Source organism: Rhinopithecus roxellana, chromosome 5, assembly GCF_007565055.1.
Source record: "Rhinopithecus roxellana isolate Shanxi Qingling chromosome 5, ASM756505v1, whole genome shotgun sequence".
Lineage (NCBI taxonomy): Eukaryota > Metazoa > Chordata > Mammalia > Primates > Cercopithecidae > Rhinopithecus > Rhinopithecus roxellana.
The window spans coordinates 91,032,759-91,057,427 of record NC_044553.1 but is presented as its reverse complement, the minus strand read 5'-3'; the positions used below and the strand labels follow the sequence as shown (position 1 = coordinate 91,057,427).

The following is a 24,669-nucleotide window of genomic DNA, read 5'->3' as shown; positions in this document are numbered from 1 at the left end:
GAGGAGTGCTTTACTTCCAATTATGTGGTCAATTTTGGAATAAGTGCAATGTGGTGCTGAGAAGAATATATTCTGTTGATTTGGGGTGGAGAGTTCTATAGATGTCTATTAGGTCTGCTTAGTGCAGAGATGAGTTCAATTCCTGGATATCCTTGTTAACTTTCTGTCTCGTTGATCTGTCTAATGTTGACAGTGGAGTGTTGAAGTCTCCCATTATTATTGTATGGGAGTCTAAGTCTCTTTGTAAGTCTCTAAGGACTTGCTTTATGAATCTGGGTGCTCCTGTATTGGGTGCATATATATTTAGGATAGTTAGCTCTTCCTGTTGAATTGATCCCTTTACCATTATGTAATGGCCTTCTTTGTCTCTTTTGATCTTTGATGGTTTAAAGTCTGTTTTATGAGAGACTAGTATTGCAACCCCTGTTTTTTTTTGTTCTCCATTTGCTTGGTAGATCTTCCTCCATCCCTTTATTTTGAGCCTATGTATGTCTCTGCATGTGAGATGGGTCTCCTGAATACAGCAGACTGATGGGTCTTGACTCTTTATCCAGTTTGCCAGTCTGTGTCTTTTAATTGGAGCATTTAGTCCATTTACATTTAAGGTTAATATTGTTATGTGTGGACTTGATCCTGCCATTATGATATTAAGTGGTTATTTTGCTCGTTAGTTGATGCCGTTTCTTCCTAGCCTCGATAGTCTTTACATTTTGGCATGTTTTTGCAATGGCTGGTACCGGTTGTTCCTTTCCATGTTTAGGGCTTCCTTCAGGGTCTCTTGTAAGGCAGGCCTGGTAGTGACAAAATCTCTAAGCATTTGCTTATCTGTAAAGGATTTTATTTCTCCTTCACTGATGAAACTTAGTTTGGCTGGATATGAAATTCTGGGTTGAAAATTCTTTTCTTTAAGAATGTTGAATATTGGCCTCCACTCTCTTCTGGCTTGTAGAGTTTCTGCTGAGAGATCTGCTGTTAGTCTGATGGGCTTCCCTTTGTGGGTAACCCGACCTTTCTCTCTGGCTGCCCTTAAGATTCTTTCCTTCATTTCAACTTTGGTGAATCTGGCAATTATGTGTCTTGGAGTTGCTCTTCTCGAGGAGTATCTTTGTGGCGTTCTCAGTATTTCCTGAATTTGAATGTTGGCCTGCCCTACTAGGTTGGGGAAGTTCTCCTGGATGATATCCTGAAGAGTGTTTTCCAACTTGGTTCCATTTTCCCCCTCACTTTCAGGCACCCCAATCAGACGTAGATTTGGTCTTTTTACATAATCCCATACTTCTTGTAGGCTTTGTTCATTTCTTTTTCTTCTTTTTTCTTTTGGTTTCTCTTCTCACTTCATTTCATTCATTTGATCCTCAATCGCTGATACTCTTTCTTCCAGTTGATAGAGTCTGTTATTGAAGCTTGTGCATTTGTCACGTATTTCTCGTGTCATGGTTTTCATCTCTGTCATTTCGTTTATGACCTTCTCTGCATTAATTAGTCTAGCTGTCAATTCTTCCACTCTTTTTTCAAGATTTTTAGTTTCTTTGCGCTGGGTACGTAATTCCTCCTTTAGCTCTGAGAAGTTTGATGGACTGAAGCCTTCTTCTCTCATCTCGTCAAAGTCATTCTCTGACCAGCTTTGATCCGTTGCTGGCGATGGGCTGTGCTCCTTTGCAGGGGGAGATGCGCTCTTATTTTTTGAATTTCCAGCTTTTCTGCCCTGCTTTTTCCCCATCTTTGTGGTTTTATCTGCCTCTGGTCTTTGATGATGGCGATGTACTGATGGGGTTTTGGTATAGGTGTCCTTCCTGTTTGATAGTTTTCCTTCTAACAGTCGGGTCCCTCAGCTGTAGGTCTGTTGGAGATTGCTTGAGGTCCACTCCAGACCCTGTTTGCCTGGGTATCAGCAGCAGAGGTTGCAGAAGATAGAATATTGCTGAACAGCGAGTGTACCTGTCTGATTCTTACTTTGGAAGCTTCCTCTCAGGGGTGTACTCCACCCTGTGAGGTGTGGGGTGTCAGACTGCCCCTAGTGGGGGATGTCTCCCAGTTAGGCTACTCAGGGGTCAGGGACCCACTTGAGCAGGCAGTCTGTCCGTTCTCAGATCTCAACCTCCATGTTGGGAGATCCACTGCTCTCTTCAAAGCTGTCAGACAGAGTCGTTTGCGTCTGCAGAGGTTCCTGCTGCTTTTGTTGTTGTTGTTGTTAACTGTGCCCTGTCCCCAGAGGTGGAGTCTACAGAGACAGGCAGGTTTCCTTGAGCTGCTGTGAGCTCCACCCAGTTCGATCTTCCCAGCGGCTTTGTTTACCTACTTAAGCCTCAGCAATGGCAGGCGCCCCTCCCCCAGCCTCGCTGCTGCCTTGCGGTTAGATCGCAGACTGCTGTGTTAGCAATGAGGGAGGCTCCGTGAGCGTGGGACCCTCCCGGCCAGGTGTGGGATATATTCTCCTGGTGTGCCCGTTTGCTTAAAGTGCAGTATTGGGGTGGGAGTCACCTGATTTTCCAGGTGTTGTGTGTCTCAGTTCCCCTGGCTAGGAAAAGTGATTCCCTTCCCCCTTGCGCTTCCCAGGTGAGGCGATGCCTCGCCCTGCTTCAGCTCTCGCTGGTTGGGCTGCAGCAGCTGACCAGCACCTATTGTCCGGCACTCCCTAGTGAGATGACCCCAGTACCTCAGTTGAAGATGCAGAAATCACCGGTCTTCTGTGTCGCTCACGCTGGGAGTTGGAGACTGCGATAAATTCTTAATAGTTTTAAAGGTTGCCTGTGGTTTCTCTCTTTCTCTCTCTCTCTCTTTTTTTTTTTAACATAGAAAGTTCTATTTTTGAAATTTTATTTCTTGCTTTCCAATTCATGTACTTCATTTATTTTTCTTGTCCTATAGTACTTCTAAGACCTCCAGTACCCCCTCACAAGGAAGTGATGAGAACAAGTATTCTTGTCTTGAATTATCTCTGAGGAATGCTAAAGTTTCACTATCGACTGTGATGCTTGATAGATTTTCTGTTTCAGGTTGAGAAAGTTATTTTCTATTCCTAGTTTGTTAAGACTTTCTTCTTTAAAAAATCAGGAATGGATGTTGAAATTTTTCTTTTCTTTTTTTGAGATGGAGTCTTGCTCTGTCGCCGAGGCTGGAGTGCAGTGGTGTGATCTTGGCTCACTGCAAGCTCTGCCTCCCGGGTTCACACCATTCTCCTGCCTCAGCCTCCTGAGTAGCTTGGACTACAGGCACCCACCACCACGCCCAGCTAATTTTTTGTGTTTTTAGTAGGGACGGGATTTCACCGTGTTAGCCAGGATGGTCTCGATCTCTTGACCTCGTGATCCACCTGCCTCGGCCTCTCAAAGTTCTGGGATTACAGGCATAAGCCACTGTGCCCAGCCTTGATGCTGAAATTTTTAAAAACGATTTTCCATGTCTATTGAGATGATTATATGTTTTTCATCCCTAACCTGTCAATGAGATTAATTATATTTAAGAGACTTTCATGATACTTAAACTTCTTTGCATGACTGCTATAAACTCTTTTTGTAGACACAGCATCTTGGTATGTTACCCAGGCTAGTTTAGAACTCCTGGCCTCAAGCAATCCTCCTACTTCGGCCTCTCAAAGTGCTGGGATTACAGGCATGAATCACCATGCCTGGCCTATGCTATAGGCTGTTATTCTTAATGTAGCACTGACCCTTGAATAACATAGATTTGAACTGCACAGTTACCTTTTTATGGGGGTCTGTTTCAATCACACATAGATCAAAAATATACAATTTGGAGGCTAAGGAGGGAGGATCATTTGAGCCCGGAAGTTTGAGGCTGCAGTGAGCTATGATTGTACCACTGCCCTCCAGCCTGGGTGACAGAACAAGACCCTGTCTTTGAAAAAAAAATTAGGAAAGAAAAGAAAAATTACAGTATTCCTGGGATTCAAAACTTGCCTATGTGGAGGGTTGACTTTTCTTTTCTTCTTTTAATTTTTACTTAAGTTCTGGGATATGAGTGCAGAATGTGCAGGTTTGTTACATAGGTATACATGTGCCATAGTGGTTTGCTGAACCTATCAACCCATCATCTAGGTTTTAAGCCCTGGATGCATTAGGCATTTGTCCTAATGTTCTCCCTCCCCTAGCCCCCCACCCCCGACAGGCCCTGGTGTGTGATGTTCCCCTGCCTGTGTCCATGTGTTCTCATTGTTCAACTCCAACTTATGGGTGAGAACATGCAGTGTTTGGTTTTCTGTTCCTGTGTTAGTTTGCTGAGAATGATGGTTTCTAGCTTCATCCATGTCCCTGCAAAGAATATGAACTCGTTCTTTTTTATAGCTGCGTAGTATTCCAGCATGTATATGTGCCACATTTTCTTTATCCTGTCTATCATTGATGGGCATTTGGGTTGGTTCCAAGTCTTTGTGGGTTCTGCTGGACTAACTGCTGGACTTGAGTAAGTGCTGATATGCATATGTGGGGGTTATGTCCTAGAACCAATCCTCTGCATATACCAAGGACAACTGTTTTTAATACATCATAAATTTTGTGGCCAGTGCAGTGGCTCATGCCTGTAATTCTAGCACTTTGGGAGGCTGAGGTGGTCGGATCACAAGGTCAGGAATTAGAGACAAGCCTGACCAACATGGTGAAACCCTATCTCTACTAAAAATAAAAAAATTAGCCAGGCACAGTGGCACGCACCTGTAATCCCAGCTACTCAGGAGGCTGAGGCAGGAGAATCGTTTGAACCTGGGAGGTGGAGGTTGCAGTGAGCCAAGATTGCGCCATTGCATTCCAGCCTGGGCGACAGAGTGAGACTCTTTCTAAAAAAAATAATAAAAATAAAAAAAACCTTTTGTTTGCCGCTATGTAGTTAGGATATTTGCTACTAGGATCATAAGTGAGATTGATCTACTGTATAAATTACCTTCCTTGAATTTACATTATTCTCATATAATTATATGGGAAGCTTTTCCTTCTAAAATAGCTTATATAAAAGAGCAGTCACCTAGTCTTTGAAGGTTGGAAAAAGGTGTATAAAACCATCTGGGTGTGATAAGTCTTTTGGAATGTTTTTCTAAATATTATTTCTGTAATAGTTATTGGTCTGTGTGTTTTGTATTTTTCTTTTTAAAATTGCTTAGTTGCTTAAACTTACTTTTTTCTCTTAGGATTTTTAAGGGTTCACTGTATATATTCTCTTATATCTCAATCTTGTTAGTGACTTATTAAAACATGCAGTTTTTGGCTGGGCATGGTGGCTGTATTCCTAGCACTTTGGGAGGCCGAGGCAGGTAGATCACCTAAGCCCAGGTTTAGGTGAGATCAGCCTGGGCAACCTGGTGAAACTCTGTCTTTATAAAAAATTAGAAAATTAGCTGGGTGTGGTGGTACACACCTGTAGTCTCAGTTCTTTGGGAGGCTGAGTGGGGAGGATCCCTTGAGCCTGGGTGGTCGACGCTGCAGTGAGCTGTGCACTCTAGCCTGGGAGACATTTAAAAAAAAATGCAGTTTTTATCTTCTCTTATTTTGTTATGTTTTCTTTATATTAATATTTTTATTAACAACTGCTTTTATCTTTTATAGTTCTTCCTTGTATTTTGCTTTGGTTTAAACTGTTGACATCTTAAGTTGACCATTTATCATATTAATTTTTCAGTCTTTTTTTTGCTTTCTAACATGTGCATTAAATTAATCCATGAATTTCCTTTAAGTACCACTTTAATATACCCCACAGATATATGATATGTGATGTGTTCATTATTTTTCAGTTATAAATATTTTATCATTCCAATTAGGGCTTCTTCTTTGACCCATCAATTATTTAAAAATGTGGTTTCTTGTTTCCAAAAGCATTTTTGTAATTTTTAAGAGACTTTTATTTCTAACGGTGTTGAAATTAGAATGTGGTCTAATTGTAGCTCTGAAGCTTCTGTGCTCGTGGCCTAATACAGGGCTAATTTTTGTAAATCTTCCATGTATGCATGAGATTACTATGTATTCTGTGATTGTTTTCCAACTTTCCTTAAGCTAGTTTAATCCCTTTAATGTATTATCTTCTGTGTGTTTGTGGGGTGTTATGCAGTAAATGTTTACGCCCCCCCAAAACACTCATTTGTTAAAACCCTAATCCTGACAGGTTGGTACTTAGAAGTAGAGTCTTTGGGAAGTAATTAGGTCATGGAGGTGGAGCCCTCATGAATGGGATTAGTGCCTTGATAAGAAAAGGCAAGGGAGTTAGTGAGCTCTCTTTCTGTCATGTGAGGATAAAAAGAGAAGTCAGCTGTCTGCAGCCCAGAAGAGGGCCCTCATCAGAGCCTGAGCATGCTGGCATCCTGATTTCAGACTTCTTCTTTTTTTTTTTTTTTAATTTAATTTTATTTTTTTATTATTATACTTTAAGTTCTAGGGTACATGTGCATAACGTGCAGGTTTGTTACATATGTATATTTGTGCCATGTTGGTGTGCTGCACCCATCAACTCGTCAGCACCCATCAATTCATCATTTATATCATGTATAACTCCCCAATGCAATCCCTCCCCCCTCCCCCCTCCCCATGATAGGCCCCGGTGTGTGATGTTCCCCTTCCCGAGTCCAAGTGATCTCATTGTTCAGTTCCCACCTATGAGTGAGAACATGCGGTGTTTGGTTTTCTCTTCTTGTGATAAATAAATTTGTGCTGTTTATAAATCACTCAGACTGTGATACTTTTTTATAGCAGCATGAAAGACATAAATTGGTTCTGAGCAGTGGGGTGCTGCTGTAATAAATATCTAAAAATGTGAACGCAGCTTTGGAACTGGGTAATGGGTAGAGGCTGGAAGGGTTTTGAAGTACATGCTAGAAGATGCCAAGATTGTCACGAAGGAACTTTTAAAAGTGATTCTGGTAAGGGCTTAGAAAAGAGGAGCGGTCTAGAGAAAACTCCCATCTTCTAAGAGAATATGTAAATAATCATGTCCAGATTGTTGGTAGACATGTGGACAGTAAAGTCCATTCTGGTGAAGTCTCAGATGGAAATGAAAAAGATGTTTTTGGACAGTAGAGGAAAGTGGATCCTTTCTCAAGGACATGAGCCTTCTCCTGCCCTCAGACTGAAACTTACATCATCTGCTCTCCTGATTCTTAAGTCTTTGGACTCTGGAACTTATGCCATTGGTTCCCCTGGTTCTCAGACCTGCAAAGTCAGACTGAAACTACATCACTGGCTTTCTTGGGTTTCCAGTATGCTGACTGCAGACCATGGCAGTTCTCAGCTCCCATGATTGCCTAAGCTAATCTCTTACAACAAATCTTTCTATACACATTTATATCCTATTGATTCTATTTCTCTGCAGAACCCTAATTCAGTATTGTACTGATTTTTAAATTCCTTTGTTCATTCACTATTTAAGCATGTGTTTTATTCTTAATAGTATAATAGACGCTAAGGGCAGAGACTAGAGAAGTATGAATTAAGACTGCAAATTCCTCAGAAATGTTCAGGGAGTCACGACTACATAAACCTATTTAGAAAATGTAAATAAGAAAAATAATGGAAGGTAAACTCTGTATGAAAATTATGAAAATGAATGGAACAAAGGGCATTATTATACCTAGGGCAATTTTTTGTTCAATGGTGCCAGGCTTGTTTTTAGGTGGTTGAATGCCTAAAAAGTCAAGGTGCTTTTTGTGGAGCCCCATGAAACTTTAATGGATTTATTTTCATCATGAATCAGGAACCATTTTATCAGTGGAAAATATGAATAGATTATGGAAGCCATTTAACAGGCACAGCCATGGATGTGCATATCCATGACTGAACAAGCTGGAGAAAGAAACATGATTAGCTGTTTCTTTGTTAATATTCATTTGTTTTATTACCTGCTTGTTCTTGTTAGCATGTGTGTGATAACAGGCATCCATGGCATAGAAGTGTTAGGGGGAAAAGTGAACATTTAGAAAACCTTTTCCATTTTTCTTCTTGCAGATGGAGAAAAGTTATTTATTATTAGATTTTATAGGGAATCATTTGGAGGCTGCTATTCCAGTATGAGCACACCACAACCAAATATCTGATCTACAGATTGTATGATTTTTTTTTTTTTTTTTTGAGATAGGGTCTCACTCTGTCATCCAGGCTGGAGTGCAGTGGCATGATCATGGCTCATTGCAGCCTCAAGCTCCCAGGCTCAAGTGATCCTCCCACCTCGTCCTTAGTAGTAGCTGGGACTACAGGTGTGTGCCACCATGCTCAGCTAATTTTTGTATTTTTTTTGTAGAGGCACAGTTTCCTCATGTTGCCCAGCCTGTTTTCAAACTCCTGGGCTCAGGTGATGTGCCTGCCTTGGCCTCCCAAAGTGCTGGGATTACAGATGTGAGCCACCGTGCCTGGCCAGTGAGTCTATTCCTCCTCCTCTTCTTCTTCTTCTTCTTCTCCTTCTCCTTCTCCTTCTCCTTCTCCTTCTCCTTCTCCTTCTCCTTCTCCTTCTCCTTCTCCTTCTCCTTCTTCTTCTTTCTTCTTCTTCTTCCTCTTCTTCCTCTTCTTCCTCCTCTTCTTCTTCTTCTTCCTTTTTTTTTTTTTTTTTTTTTTGAGAAGGAGTCTTGCTCTGTCCTCCAGGCTGAAGTACAGTGGCACGATCTCGGCTCACTGCAAGCTCTGCCTCCAGGATTCACGCCATTCTCCTGCCTCAGCCTCCTGAGTAGCTGGGACTACAGGCGCCCACCACCACGCCCGGCTGATTTTTTGTGTTTTTAGTAGAGACGGGGTTTCACTGTGTTAGCCAGGATGGTCTCAATTGCTTGACCTCGTGATCTGCCCACCTCGGCCTCCCAAAGTGCTAGGATTATAGGCGTGAGCCACCGCGCCTGGCCGAGTCTATTCTTAATATTCAGTCTATTTATTTTCAGTTGTTGTGATGTATTTGGATATATTCACTATAGAGTCGATGCTGAGGAGAGTTTGTAACTGCCTCATAGAAATTATCTCTGTAGCTTGACTTGGCTCTATTGTGAGATAAAAGAATGACTTTAGAAATTGCCTTGATGATGATTTACAGCATGGGATGGGAAGACTAGTGAATGAACTGAACAGCTAGAAAGCCAGAAACTCACAACACCTGAAAATTGCCTGAGCCATTCATGATCTTTTTCAACCTGTTTACACGTCCCAGGCCCTTCATTTTAGTATGTATGGCAGTGAGATTAAAAAAAAAAATCTTTCTAATCAGAGAATTTGTAAATTAAAATGTTGACTCAACATTTGCTTGTAAGGATTCATTGGAGTGATAGAGAAATATTGGGGGTTTGGGGAAAGAAAGTAAGAACAACCATTTGGTGTTGTGTTTTCTCTGCATGTGCAGAAATTTAATTATCAGGTCACCTCAGTTCTCAGCAGAGTAAATTACAGTCTTGGCCATTAATTTGTATGCAAATGCCACCACAGTAGGGAAACAACACAACACTTGGGTCCTATCAAGCAATTCCCTTGTAGGAGGCATACACATGAGAGAGCAGAGCTTAGACAAGTTAGAGAGGCTGACAGTTTCACACTTGCTTTTGTCTAGGTGAGTCTTTTTGCAGTGATGAAACAGTTTAGAGTAATCATCAAAGCCAAATGTTCGGAAAACATTGGTAGTTGAGAGAGTCCTTGAAGTGAGAAACGAGGGCCCAGTGAATCGGACTACAGATATGGATCTGTTTAGAACACTACCTACAGTTGAGGGTTTTGTGATCCCTGCAGTCAGAACCAATCACCCTACCTCTCAGTACTTTCATCATGGCTCTTCTTTTATCTTTGATGGGTTTGGCCTCGTGGGGAAAGAAAATAAGCCTCAAAGAGGCTAGAGGAGCCCTTGATATAGGGTGCATCCCTTAGGTGAATAATCAGCAACCCAAATCCCTGCTCAAAGATGCAAGGACAACTTGGGGCTGACATAGGTGTATTAGTCAGGGTTCTCTAGAGGAACAAAGATAATAGGATGGATGTATATATAAAGGGGAGTTTATTAAGGAGTACTGACTCACATGATCACAAGGTAAAGTTCTGCAATAGGCTATCGGCAAGCTGAGGAGCAAGGAAGCCAGTCCAAGTCCCAAAACCTCAAAAGTAGTGAAACCAACAATGCAGCCTTCAGTCTGTGGTCGAAAATCCAAGAGTCCCAAAGCTGAAGAACTTGGAGTCTGATGTTCAAGGGCAGGAAGCATTCAGCATGGAAGAAATATGGAGGCTGGACGACTCAGCCAGTCTAGTTTTTCCACGTTCTTCCACCAGCTTTTTATTCTGGCCATGGTGGAAGCTGATTAGATGGTTCCCGCCCAGACTGAGGGTAGGTCTGCCTTTCCCAGTTCACTGACTCAAATGTTAATCTCCCCTTAATCTCTTTTGGCAACACCCTCACAGATATACCCAGGAACAATACTTTGCATCCTTCAGTCCAATCAAGTTGACAATATTAACCATCACAATAGGTAAACACTTTTTTCTCGTCGGTGTAAATATAGTGGGCTGAATATGGCACCAGAAGGGCCCAGGTTGTAGTATCATTGTCTGTATTCACAGTCAGTTGGGTTTGACCTTAGTTCATGGCTGTTGGGACAGGGAAGAGGGTCCAATAACTAGAGACATGGGGCAGGGTCAGACAAGTAAGCTGTGGACTGGATTTAAAGGCTTTTCTAGGAACTCACAATATAAATAGGAATGCCAGAAGAACTTCCCAGGTAAATACAGTAGGGAGTAGAGAAATGCAACATTTCATGGGTACTCAGCCTTCTTTCCTAGGTTTAGAGCAGGAAGACAAGTGCTTATTGGCTCATGACTTATGGATCTGAGCTTTCTCAACTGCACGGAAATGACTTTATGCAGGGAAAATTTGAGTCACTAAGGGGAGATCATCTGGGTCTCGCAATGGGAAGAGGTAAGGCTGCTATAAGATACAGATTTCTTTTAAGCACCATTAAAAAAACTCCATTGAGGCACAACTGAAGTACAATAAACTGCACATACATAAAGTACACAAGTTGATGAGTTTTGAGATATTGTACTTGTGAAACAAATACCACAGTCAAGAAAACATATATTTACATTACTCCAAAAATTTCCTCTTGCCTCTTTGTAATCCATCTCTCTCTCTAACCCCACCCCAGGCAACCATGGATCAGTTTTCTGTCACTATATATTATTTCGAATTTTTAGATTATTATATAAATGGAGTTATATAATGCACATTTTTTTCACCTTTTTTCCCACTCAGTTTAATGTTTTTGAGATTCATTCATGTTGTTGCAGGTAATAAATAGTTCCTTTTGATTTCTGAGTAGTATTCCATGGTATTGATATACCACAATTTGTTTATCTGTTCATGTGTTACCAGGCTTTTCTTTGCTTCCAGATTTTGACTATTACACATGAAACGTCTATGAACATGTGTAAGTCTTTGTGTGAACATGTGTCTTTGTTTTTCTTGGGAAAATATCTGGGAATGAGTGGCTAGGTTATATGGTCAAATGTATGTTATGTTTGTATGTTATGTTTAAATTCTTCTTTTTTTTTTTTTTTTTTGAGAAGGAGTCTCGCTCTGTCACCCAGGCTGGAGTGCAGTGGTACAATCTCAGCTCACTGCAACCTCCACCTCCCATGTTCAAGTGATTCTCTTGCCTCAGCCTCCGGAGTAGCTGGGATTACAGGCATGTGTCACCATGCCCAGCTAACTTTTATATTTTTTAGTAGAGAAAGTGTTTCACCATGCTGGCCAGGCTGGTCTCGACCTCTGATCTTAGTTGATCTACTCGCCCTGGCGTCCCACAGTGCTGGGATTACAGGCATGAGCCACCACACCCGGCCTAAGTTCTCGGGAAACGGCCAAATAGTGTTCAAAAGTTTTATCATTTTACATTTTCACCAGGAGTGTATGAGGGCTCCAGATGCTTTGCTTCTTTGATTTTGATATGTTCAGTTTTTAAAAATTTTGTCGATAGCAAAGACATGGAATCAGCCTAAATGTCCATCAGTGGTACACTAGATAAAGAAAATGTGGCACACATGCACCCTGGAATACTATGCAGCCATAAAAAAGAATGAGATCATGTCCTTTGCTGGGACATGGATGGAGCTGGAGGCCATTGTCCTTAGCAAACTAACACAGGAGTAGAAAATCAAATACCGCATGTTCTCACTTATAAGTGGGAGCTAAATGATGAGAACACATGGACACATAGAGGGGAACAACACACACTGGGACCTTTGGGAAGGTGGAGGGTGGGAGGAGGAAGAGGATCAGGAAAAATAACTAACAGGTACTAGGCTTCATATCTGGGTGATAAAATAATCTGTACCAAAAAAAAACCCATGATACAAGTTTACCTATGTAACAAACCTGCACACGTACCCCTGAACTTAAAAGTTAAAAAAAGAAAAGATTTTTAAAAATTGCCCTCAATTCATTGATATCTCATGTGGTTTTACTGTGTCTTACCCTGATGATCACTGATGTGGAGCATCTTTCATTTGTTTATAGGCCATTTGTACACATTAATTTATGAAGTGTCTGGATTTTTAAATTTTGTTGGTTGTGTTATTTATGAGTTGTAAAGGGTCTTTATAAATTCTAGATAGAAGCCCTTTATTTTCCCTCAGTCTATGGTTTGCCTTTTTGTAAATGGCATTGTTCAAAGAACAGAAGTTTTTAATTTTGATGGAGTCCAACTTAGGACTTTTTTTCTGGTATGGTTCATGCTTTTGTATATCCTGAGGTCACAAAAGATTGCTCTGAAGTTTTTTCCTGGGTGTTCTATAGTTTAAAGTTTTACAGTTAGATTATATATATGTAGATCTACATATATACAAATTAATAAAAATCATATACACATACACACACACACTCAATGTGAGATAGAAGCATTGATGTTTCTTTTCCCAAATAGATACCCATATGCTCAAGCATCAGTTTTCGAAAATACTTTAATATTGAATTACATTGGCACTGTTGTGAAAAAATAATAGAACATACATGTGTGGTGCTATTTCTGGACTCTCTATTCTGCTTCATTGATTTATTGATCTATCCTTATAGCAAGTTGTCTTGATTTAATGTGCTATGTAGTAAGTCTTGAAATTAGATAGGTTAGTCCCCCTACTTTGTTCTTCTTAAAAATTATTTTGACTATTCTAGGTCCTTTATGTTTTCTTAAACACTTCAGAGTCTACTTGTCAAATTTGACGAAAATGTCTGTTTGGATTTTGGTTTGGATTGCATTAAATCATTATACTGGTTGAGGGAAATTAGCATGTTAACAATATTGAGTCTTCTGTTTTCCCTCAGTAATATTTTATTGCTTTTAGTGTGAGAGTTTTGAATGCTTTTTGTTAAATTTATTTCTAAGTATTAGTGCAGTTTGATGCTCTTTCTAAATGGAATTTTAAAAAAATTTCATATGTAATTTGTTACTAGAATATAAAAACAGAATCGATTTTTATATAATGACCTTGCCAAATTCACTAAGTAGTTCTCATAGTTGATTTTAGCTATAGGGTTTCAGTAGATTCCCTACACTCCTTTTCTTTCAAGATTGAGAAATATCCATAGAATGGTGAAATTTTTTTATTTTTTATCAGAAATTGACAATAAATTCTGTCAGCATTGTTTTCTGTATGAGTTGAGATGATTATTTGGTTTTTCTTTTTTATTGTGTTAATTTGGTAAATTGCATCAACTTTAGTATCTTAAACCAACCTTGCATTTCTAGGGTAAACCTTATGTGATCGTAATATATAATCCTTTAAATACATTATTGGATTTCTTTTTTTAATATATTGCTGAGGAATTTTTTATGACTATAATCATAAGAGATATTGGCATATGATTTTCTATATTTGTGATGTCTTGTTAAAAGGTGTTAAGGATTATGCTGACCTCTTAAAATGAGTTCAGAAATGCTCTTTCTTTCTCTTCTTTCTGTAAGAGCTGTGTAGAGATTGATATTATTTGGTATTTATTGAACTCTGTATCCAAAAACTGCAGAACACTCTTTTCAATTGCACGTCATTATGGTCAACTATATGTCAAGGTATGGAGATAATAAAAGATATAATATTGCATTGTGGGGTTGATAAAGTGTGAAGTTAAATATGAGATGACAATAACACAAAGGAGAGGGGAGGTAAATTATTTATACTGTTGCAAAGTACAAATCATTGTACCATGGTATAATATTGTATAATGCAATGTATAAATTTTGTAAATTGAAATAACACTGTCTTAAAATAGACTGTGATTCACATAGGACACAATCCCTAGAACAACCGTTGACAAAAGAAAATGCAAATAGGTATAGCCAAAGAACTTAATAGACAAATTAAAATTGAATTTTAAGTGAACAGGTTATTAACACATATATAAAGTAGTAAGAGCAACTGAAGATGAAAAAACAGACACAACAAATAGAAAACAAACAGCAAAATGACATACCTAAACCCAACAATGTTCATACATTAAATGCAAATTAAATAAATTCTCGCTTGAAAGTACAGATTGTCAAACTGAAGAAAAAAGCAAGACCCAACTGTATTATAACTATAAGAAGCATACATTAAATATAAACACAGACAGGTTGAAAATGAAAGAATTAAAAATATGAGTTATGCAAACTGAGAGCATAAGGAAGCTAGTGCAGTTACATTAATATCAGACAAAGTAGACTTGAAGACAAGGAGTATTAGGAAAAAGAAAGAAGTATGTTTTATAGTGGTAAAGTGGTCAGTTCAAGAAGACACAAAATTGTAAGTGTGTATGCACCTATTAAGGGCTTAAAAATACATGAAGGAAGAAGTAACAAACTAAAAGAAGAAATAAAATTTCAAAATAAAAGTTAAAGATTTTAACACCTCTTTCTCAGTAGCTGCTAGAGCAATGAAAAAAAAAAAAAAAAAACCCAGCAAGTATATATATAATCTGTGTTCCCTTCTTTCAGAAATTGGATCTCCTCCAATTTCTGCCTGCTCTTGCTCACCGTGCCTTCAAATAGTTGACTTAAAAAATGTTGTTGTGAATTTATAATTTTTACTTGTAGAGGGGTTAGTTTGAATCACTCTGCCATTATCAGAACTGGAATTTTCAATAGTGTAACTTGTTTCCTGGTATAGTGCTTTGTAGGTTACTAATTGTAATGGAAGATTTTCTGTTTGACTCACTCATATTTAACTATTACAAGTGCCATCGCTTTGTTCATATGTGAAATGGAGTTGTCAAAACATCTCGTACAAGGTTTGGGTGACAAAACAGATATTTGCAGGAGGACCAGATGTTGATCTTTTTTCTGCCACTTACTAGCTATTTGATTGTACTCAAGTCTTTTAAGTGGCCTCAGCCTTAGTTTCTCTATTTGAGGTGGGGATGAGGGAGAATGAGGGAGTTGGTTTACATCAACGTTTTTAAAACTTAATGTGTCAGAGGCTTCCTTCTCCCCCCAGCATAATCTTATAAAAATACAAAGCATATTAAAACAAAATAGCCCTGATTGAAAAGAGTACAGAGCCCAACCTGTGTATTGCATCCCTTATACACCTCCATGTCTACATGGGCATTGAAGCTCCTTTGGGGAACCTTAGACTTCCTCAGGGAATAGTCTCAAAAAAAAAAAAAAAAAATCAAGACTGGGTAATTTATAAAAGTATTTTCCTAACCTGTTTGAGTCCAGGAATGGCCAGATTGTGCTTTTGGAAATGTGGCCGTTTTCCTAGGGACTAATGTGGGCAGTTGTCATTTTTGACCTCCCTTCTGCTTTTTCTTACCCTTATTTCTATCCTTATCCAACCAACATGGGCAGCCATTTACTGTGGATATTGGAGAAATGTCATATCTAAGGGATTTCCTGAAATTGTAGTTGAAAGTAGCACTCAGGTACTGCACCACTGAGCACAACCCACCCCTACCTGTCTCTACTTCCCATCTATACAGTGTGAGCAGTACTTGCCTCCACCGCATTGCTCTATGTGGGAGGAATTAATAAGCTTGGCGCTGCTCTGATCATTTATAATTTTTTTCTCCATGTCTAAAGTAGCAGCAGACAGGCTCAAGAAATCCTCTCTTTGCATCACCAGTTGGTAATTTTGCTTCCTTAAAAGAAGCAACAAAATGAGCAGGTGTTGGGCACTTCCCACTTGCAGGCAGTGTTGTTAGCTCCTACAGAGCACTCCACCTCCAGGCTTGGGAAAAAGCATTGTAAGGTAGGGTAGGAAGTACAACCCACACTATCAGCTCTATCTCCTCCTGCCCCAGCCCTCATTTTTTCTACCCTTCCACTACGACAACCCTAATGGTAAGTTCTCAAAGTCAGACCCTGGGAGAGGGCACATGCTTTCCTTTGCATATAAATGCCAAGCTGGAGAAAAGGATTTCCACAAAGGGCAGTGACATGGTGGGGGATGCTGATGAAGATGATGAAAATAACAATAGTAGTTAAACATTTAAAAAGTGTATCATATGCCAGACATATGCTAAGTGCCTTTATGTGATTTATCTCATTTAGTCTTCTCAACAATTTTAAGAGGTAAGGGATATAGAAATGAGGACAGTGAAGTTTAGAGAGATTAAAGGAACTTGCTTAGGTCCCAGACTTGCAAAGGTAATATCCCAGTTTTAAACTCTGTCAGCGTGGCTTCACATTCTGCGCTCTTAACCACTCTAACCATGGCTGATACTACTCCCAACAGACAGTTTCTGTCATACTAAGACCCCACCATCCTGTCTGTTTGGAAGATAGAGATGGAATTTCCTCTGCCCCTCCTTAAACTAGAAAAAAATGATTAAAAATTAGAGAGAGAGGAACACTCTGGCTTCCTTGCAATAGGAACTTGATATTGATAGGTCATTTTTGGATACCTCTTTGACTGTGAAAGTCATGAACTGCCTGCCAGTCCAAGAAGCCCACAGTAGCACCTTGATTGTGTGTTCATAAAGGGATGAAGCTGCTGGAGTACCTGTATCAGAAAGATTGCAGGAGAGTCAGTCTTCTCTTTGGTGGCAGATATTTAGATGATATCTGAGATATGTCTGAATTCTGTGATTGAGTGAAATGAACAGTCTTTCAGCTTCAAGGTGTATCCACATTTATGAAAATTGTGTAACTATTTTTCTGTCACATTAGCAAGTTAATTGGATGAGGGTAAATTAGATAAAAAGATAAAATAAAAATTTCTATTGTCTTATTTCCTTGGTACTTAATTAGAAAGGGATTACAACTTGGTATGTATATGATGCTTCAGAAGATGCTAACTTATTGTTGAAATAAGTGTCACAACTTAGAGGAGACCTTGTGACTTTCAAAGATTAAGTTAAATGAAACCCACATCAGCTATTTAGTTGGTAGCATAGATACATTGAAAGGCAAGTAGCTGGGATCTTGCAAATAGACAAGAGCCAAATTTGAAATTTGAAAACAAACCAACGGGCAAACACTGGGGAGAGACTGGAAAACGCTTTGGAAAAACCATTGACTTGGAACATGGTAGACTTTAGATTGGTCCTGGTTTGGTGTGATGGTGGGCAAATCGCTTCAGCTTTTTGGCTTTGGTTTTTCTATATGAAGTAGAGGGAATAGATGCTCATGAAAATCTTTTCCAGCCCAATGTATGTAATTTTATTTTCCTGGTGATAAAACACAGTTGCATCCATTTTGTCCAGAATTTAAAAAGTTTTTTCCATGGGGAAACAGATGGTAGAGGGAGCATAATGGACTATTAATAACATGGACTTCGGAGCAAGACAGCTTGGGTTTGAATCTTGGCCCACTGCTTATAAACTGTTAGGACTGTGGCAAGTTATTAACCTCATTGTGCCTTAGTTTCTTCATTCATAGCCTGGGGATAATAATAGTACCTACTTCCTTAGGTTGTTGTGAGGGGTAAATAAGTTAACGTATGTCAAGTAGTAGAACAATGCCTGGCATGTGATAAATGCTGCATAAAGGATTGCTTTTATTACTGTAACAGGCCACTATCGACTTCTATTGCTGCTCAGTGGCCTTTGCAAGATCTCTTTGCAAGAGATCGCAGGTTTCATTTTTAGACTGAGAATTCCCTGAGGTCCTTGGGGAGTGAGGCTTAGAACAGCACGTGCAGATGTATTTATAATCCCACAAGGAGCAATAAGCCTGTATGCACTCACATCTACACTACTGCCCTTTTCACTGCTCTGTTCTTCCTTTATCCATCACAAAGAAAGCACTCTTGACAGGTGTCAGGGTGGAAGCAGGAGAACTCCCTGAACCTTGCTATGAGGAGTAAGCTAGATAGGGCTCTAGCTTCCTAATGCAATGAAATCGGATGATATGCACAGTGGTTAGGGACATAGATGCTACACCTAAGTCCCAACTTTGGTAATTTCTTAAATTTGTTGCCTTATGACAAGTTACTTAACTTTTCTCTGCCTTTTGTTTCTATCTATATAATCATAATATAATTCCTACTTCACGGAATGGGTAGATGCAAATTCCCAAGAAGGTAGCTGGTTTATATGTTTAGTATATGGGAAATGTTATAAGTACTGTATGATTGTGTATCAGGCAAGGAGAATTTTTGCTCTGTGGATGATCAATGACTCACTAAAAAAAAATCAAGAACCAAATGCTAATAAATTAGTTGCAATTATTTTATAGATGGAAAGATATCCATGCATTGACTAACTCATTTGAAATGGATGACTTATGACTACTTAAATTTTAAAAATTGGCCTAAAAATATAAATTAGAATGGAATCTCAGAGTTGGAAAATACTCCAATTGTTGTCTAATCCAGACACCCCTCACATGCATGTATCTCCCCAGGTGCTTAGCTGGTCCTGTACTCTAAAGGTGGAAGTAGTTTGATTTTGTTCCTGTTGTCCCTGGATCTCTCCTATTTGCAATGGTCCATCCCATCCTAGAGTGCTATGCCCAGCACATGGAGGCATGAAGAGACTGGTCATTATGGTGGTTTTCTGATGGAATGGTATTTGCATAGCTTATTGGAGTAATGCTGGGAAATCTAGTCTCTTCTGACACTTAGGTTTTCAGGTCCTACTGTGGTGTTACATGCAGCCAATAGAATTAAGTGAGATGACAAAGATGTACTCTTACGTTTCTGGAGAAGCTGCTCCATGAAAGAGAAGATCAGTAAAAAATAAATCAAATGTTGATGCATGTCGGGGAAGTTTGGAGTTGGAGAATTTTAGAGCTAGAAAAGACCTGAGAGATGATGCAGACCTTTAAAATGATCCAAAGACAAGGCATAAGAGAGGTTAAGAGACTTGGCCACAGGAGCTCCACTCGTTAATGTGAGTACACAGAGTGAGAGTTCTTTCCACCACCTCTCTCTGATTCTCCAGCACTAAGATTAGAAATGTGGGTGCTAGAGACTGGCTGCTTTAAATCAGATCTTGGTTCTGCTCTTAATTGGCAGTGTGATCTTCTGCCAGCTGTGTACTTCTCTCTGCCTCAATTTTCTTACTTGGAAAAATGGAAATAGTCGTAAAGGGTTTGTGTGTAAGGCACTTATGACAGTGTCTGATGCATAATGAGTACTCAGTAAGTATGTTATTATTGCCAGTCTTCCAGAGAACCCCAGGAATGTCAGCTCTCAGACAAGCCAGAGAATACATGTTTTGACCAGGCTGGTGTTTAAAAGTATTTTCTCTCACTTGAAATATGGCTTTTTATTCCTTCCTGACTTCTGATTCAGACGTGATCTTCAGGACCCATCTGTGAATGAACAACCATATTCTTCTCTGGAATCACTATGTGACTTTGGGATATAAAATGATTAAAAATTATTCCCCATTATTTGTGGTTTCCAATTCACATTCAGCAAATATTTACAGAGTAGTCTGCTGTGTGCCTGGCTTGGAGATAGGGCCTGGATGCAAAGGTGGGCAGTCTGATGTGCTCCTTACCCTCATGGTATATGCAGGTTAGGTGGGGCAATTTGCAGTTAGATAGGTAATGCTGCCATGGCATGGGAGGGAGCACTGACAAGAGAGAACAGAAAATTGTTTTACAGCACATGCAGGGAGCTCTTAACCTGATGTAAGAGGTCAGGGAAGGACTTTCTGGAAGAAGTGATGTCTGAGCTGAGACCTCAGTGATGAGTTAGATTCCTGACTAGTGTATATAGGGGCTGGAGAAGAGTATTCTAAGCACAGGGAACCATGTGTGTGTGTGTATGTGTGAGTGCATGGATATACACTCAGGCTTAGGAGAACTCTGGGTATTCACCAAGTCATTCAATATTTAACAAGTGTTTATGAACTATTTACTATGCAGCAGGCATTGTTTTACATATTGAGAGACATCAGTTAACAAAATAGGAAATATTCTTACTTTCATGGAAGTGATAGGGGAGAACAGAGAACTAAAGCTTAGTGCTATGAAGACAACTACTTAAGGGAGGATGTTCAGGGAGGACTGTAGGATGAAGTGCCAGTCAAGCTGAGACCTGCGATGTGAAGGAGCCGGACATGTAAACACCTGGGGGAGGCAGAAGGAACAACAAAGTCAAAGAGCTCAACAGCAGGAACAGTCTCGGCCTGTTGGAGAAACTGAAAGAGGGCCCATGTGCTGGTATATCAAGGTGTGGGAAAAGTGTATGAATAATTCAAAGGGTGTTTCATTAGGAGGGCTGTTATCAAAAAGATAAAAGACAACGTGTGTTGGTGAGGGTATGGAGAAGAGGGAACTCTAGCACACTGTTGATGGGAATGTACATGGTTGCAGTTGTTATGGAAAACACTATAGAGGTTCCTAAATAAATTAACAATAGGCTGGGCATGGTGGCTCACGCCTGTCGTCCCAACACTTTGGGAGGCCCTGGCCAACATGGTGAAACCCTGTCTCTACTTAAACAAACAAACAAACAAACAAACAAACAAACAAACAAGCCTGGCTATGGTAGTGCATGCCTATAATCTCAGCTACTCTGGTGGCTGAGGCATGAGAATTGCTTGAATCTAGGAGGCAGAGGTTGCAGTGAGCTGAGATCGCACCACTGCACTCCAGCCTGGGTGGCAGAGTGGGACTCTGTCTCAAAGAAAAGAAAAAAAATTAACAATACACTGCTATATGATTGAGAAGTCCGTCTTCTGGGTATATACCTCAGGAGGTGAAATCACTACCTTATAAAGATATCTGCACTCCCATGCTCACTGCAGCATTATTCACAGTAGCGAAGATAAGGAAACAACCTAAGTGTCCATCAGTGGGCGAATGGATGAAGAAATTGTGGTACATACATATGTCTTAGAAAGGAAGGAGATTTTTATATTGACAATGAAAAAACAATTTAAAAAACAAGATCTGTCATTTGCCCTAACATGGATGGAACTGGAGGACATTATGCTAAATGAAGTAAGCCAGACACAGAAAGAGACATAGTGCATCATTTCACTTATATGTGGAATCTAAAAAAAAAAGTTCAAATATACAGAAACAGAATAAAACAGTTACCAAGGGGCAGGGGGCAGGAATAGGGATGCATGTCAAAGTATACAAAATGGATATGCAGGATGAACAAGTCTACAGATCTAACCTACAAGATGTGGATTCTAGTGAATGAAACTGTACGTCATTAGGGACTTTTGTTGAATAAGTAGATTTCAGCTGCTCTTGTTACACAAAAAAGTAACTATGCGAGGTGATAGATATGTTAATTTGCTTCACTATAGGAACCATTTTACTATCTGTATGTATCCCATACCATCATGTTATAAACCTCAAATATATACAACTTATTTTTAAAAATCAATAATTCAAAGGTTGGATTGTTGATGCTGAGAAAGATTCAGAAAATTTCTCAATGGGTTAAAACACACACACACACAATGAGTCTCTTTTCTTTTCTTTCTTTCTTTTTTTTTTTTTTTTTTTTTTGAGATGGAGTCTCACTCTGTCACCGAGCCTGGAGTTCAGTGGCGCAATCTCAGCTCACTGCAACCTCCGCTTCCTGGGTTGAAGTGATTCTCCTGCCTCAGCCTCCCGAGTAGCCAGGATTACAGGCGCCTGACACCACACCTGGCTAATTTTTGTATTTTTTGTAGAGACAGGGTTTCACCATGTTGGCCAGGCTGGTCTCGAACTCCTGACCTCAAGTGATCTGCCCACTTTGGCCTCCCAACGTGTTGGGATTACAGGCATGAGCCACTGCGCAACGTGTTGGGATTACAGGCATGAGCCACTGCGCCGGGTGGACTCTCTTCAAAACTAGAAAGCTTTTGGAAAATCATGTTGTTGATACTCCTTCTCCGAAGTAGGGATTGGCTATGTGTGTTTTAATAAATGAGATGAGATGAAGAGCATACATCCCATGGTTGTTGACTAGAACTGCATATAAGGAAATGTGCTGATACACATTCTGTTTCCAGTTATGAACACATTTAAGCAACATAACAAATCAGCAGGGCTGCCTGGCTCAACATGAGAGTTCATTATGATGACTATGGGTGTCCCAGTGATTTCTGTTGGGTTCTAGCTTTATACCGTATTTCTAATTACCTTCAGGAGCATTCTTTTCTTTGGATTCAAATTTGTGTTGCAGAAGTGTTTTACATTTTTTTCTATCCAGTTTGAGCGTGCCTTTGTTCAAGCTTATTGTCCATGTTCTTCTGTTCTGTTTTCCCAGAGAGTCTATCTCTGTATTCGAGCACATAGGCCACACAGGAGACTCATGGCTCTTGTTTACTCCCAGTCAACAGCTTTGGGGATGACGAAGAGCTGTCCACATCTTCCGACAGTGACGAGGAGGTGATCAAACAATTTGAGATTTCCGTGTCCCGGTCCCAGAGTTTCCGTTCAGTGACATCTGAGAAAGGAAAGCAGACAGGATTGGAGCAGAAACCAAAATTCAGCCGTTTGTTGTTGACACACGGAGAAGATGGCACAGAAGTATCTGCCTGCGAAGGTATTCTTTGCCTGACGCCCTTTCTTTAGACTAGGGATGGCCAATGGTAAGAGCACATCCGAGTTATTCAGCCTCCGCACTCTGCATCTGAGAGTCCAGAAAGGAAAAGAAAATGAGACAGGATGCAGCACATGGAGCAAAGGGGCTGCTTTAAACCTCCCAAGGGGACTGCCATGCAGGAGGGTTGAGAGAAGGAATGGATCAGAACTGGGTGGGTCTCGATACTAGGTTGTGGGACCCCTTTCTTTCTTATTGGCCACTTCTTCCTAAATTTAGAATAGTATTTATTGAGCTTAGCAAATCTTGTTCCCTTTTGATAAATACAAAAATTTCATGTACCTGTCCACTGACGTTGAGAGTCTGTGCCATTTCTCCCATTTAGAATCATAAAATAAGTTTTCCACATATCTATATAACTCCAGAAGATATTTTGAAGCCTTTCTTCTAATTAGTTTGCATTATGAAAGCAATGGGTATTTTTATCTTTCAAATAAAAAAAAGTAGTGTAATAATATTAAATAACCTTTTTCAAACAGCACATGCCCCTGCATCCTTACCCTCAGTCCCTGTAGTTTCTTACACACCCCACCTGCATGAAAATTATTGGGTAAGCACAAAGTCTTATGTCATTCTCCAGCATTATCTTCCTAAATTTACATTTCACAAAGGGGAGGGGATACTCAAAGGTAGGGTGGCTAGCTTGGGATGGTGGGCAGACCTTGTTACAGGTCCTCCTCCCCTCTCTAACATAGACCCAAAGTAACCTGGAGAGAGGATGCAAACAGAACAGTACACTATTTCTTTGTGGTTTCCCAAGCAAAGGTCAAAGTATCTGTCTGACTCCTTTATGACCAGAGCCCTGAATAGACACAGCCATCGTAACAGGGAAGGGTCTGTGAAGTGTATTTGGTAAAAAAGCAAGAGAAAATGCTCTGCCACCCACCTTCGTGACCTGATCTCAGTTACCTGAGCTCTCTAACCTTTCCTTCTTTCCTTTTGGGAAGGTGGTCAGTCAAAGGAGGGCATAGCTGTAGATGTTCCATGTTTTCAAACCCAGACAGACAAAAAGGAGGGTGCAGAAATTGAGAGAAGATAAAAGAGGAGACATTTTGATTTGAGGATGAGCACAGGACATGCAGACAGAATAAAGGATTAAAGAGCTAGAATTAACAAAAAGACCCCTAATTTTCGCAGGAATAACTTGTTATCTGTCACGTGGTCTGACTTATTGGCATAAACCAACATAATGTATTTTATTGCCATTCTTTTTAGCTCAAGGTAAATTAATAAATAAAGGCCTTATATAACCGAACCACAACATCAGTGGCCGCGGACACTGTCGTTTCCCCACCCCCTCTCTTGGCTTTTCTCTTTCTCTGATGTTACATCACAGCATTCCTTTCTCTCCATTGAGAGGGCAAATGTTAGCTAATGAAAGTTAATAGCAGTTGATTCCCTGAGAACAGCTTGTTTAATCCTGAAGCTAATGGCCCCATTTCCCCAAAGCCCAAGTGTCTGGCTTCTGATTTACACAAATGGCTGATATTCTGAGAGTTCTGACAACCATTCTAACCCTTATCCCTCCTGGGATGAGCAGCAAATTATCTCTTGTCCTAACTGGTAATTCTGAATTTTAGACAGATGGTGATAGAAAAGGTTAAAGAGGAAAAAAAAATCTACTACATTGAATGAAGTACCTGTAGATTTTGAAGAAAATCAGCAAGATTTTCATAGAAATAGACACATGCCAAATTTTAGGTTACCAGATGCCATGGAAATGTTAAGATGGTTTTTATTG

General features: G+C 39.9%; 1 protein-coding gene across 1 annotated transcript in view; it reads left to right on the top strand.

The window, feature by feature from the left end:
- SYT16 (synaptotagmin 16) overlaps nucleotides 1–24,669 on the top strand; it is a 105,994-nt gene that overhangs the window by 53,147 nt on the left and 28,178 nt on the right. Inside the window, exon 2 of the mRNA XM_010378650.2 lies at nucleotides 22,659–22,871. Within this exon, the coding sequence (XP_010376952.1) occupies nucleotides 22,659–22,871 (213 nt within the window). The remainder of the gene's footprint in view (nucleotides 1–22,658; nucleotides 22,872–24,669) is intronic.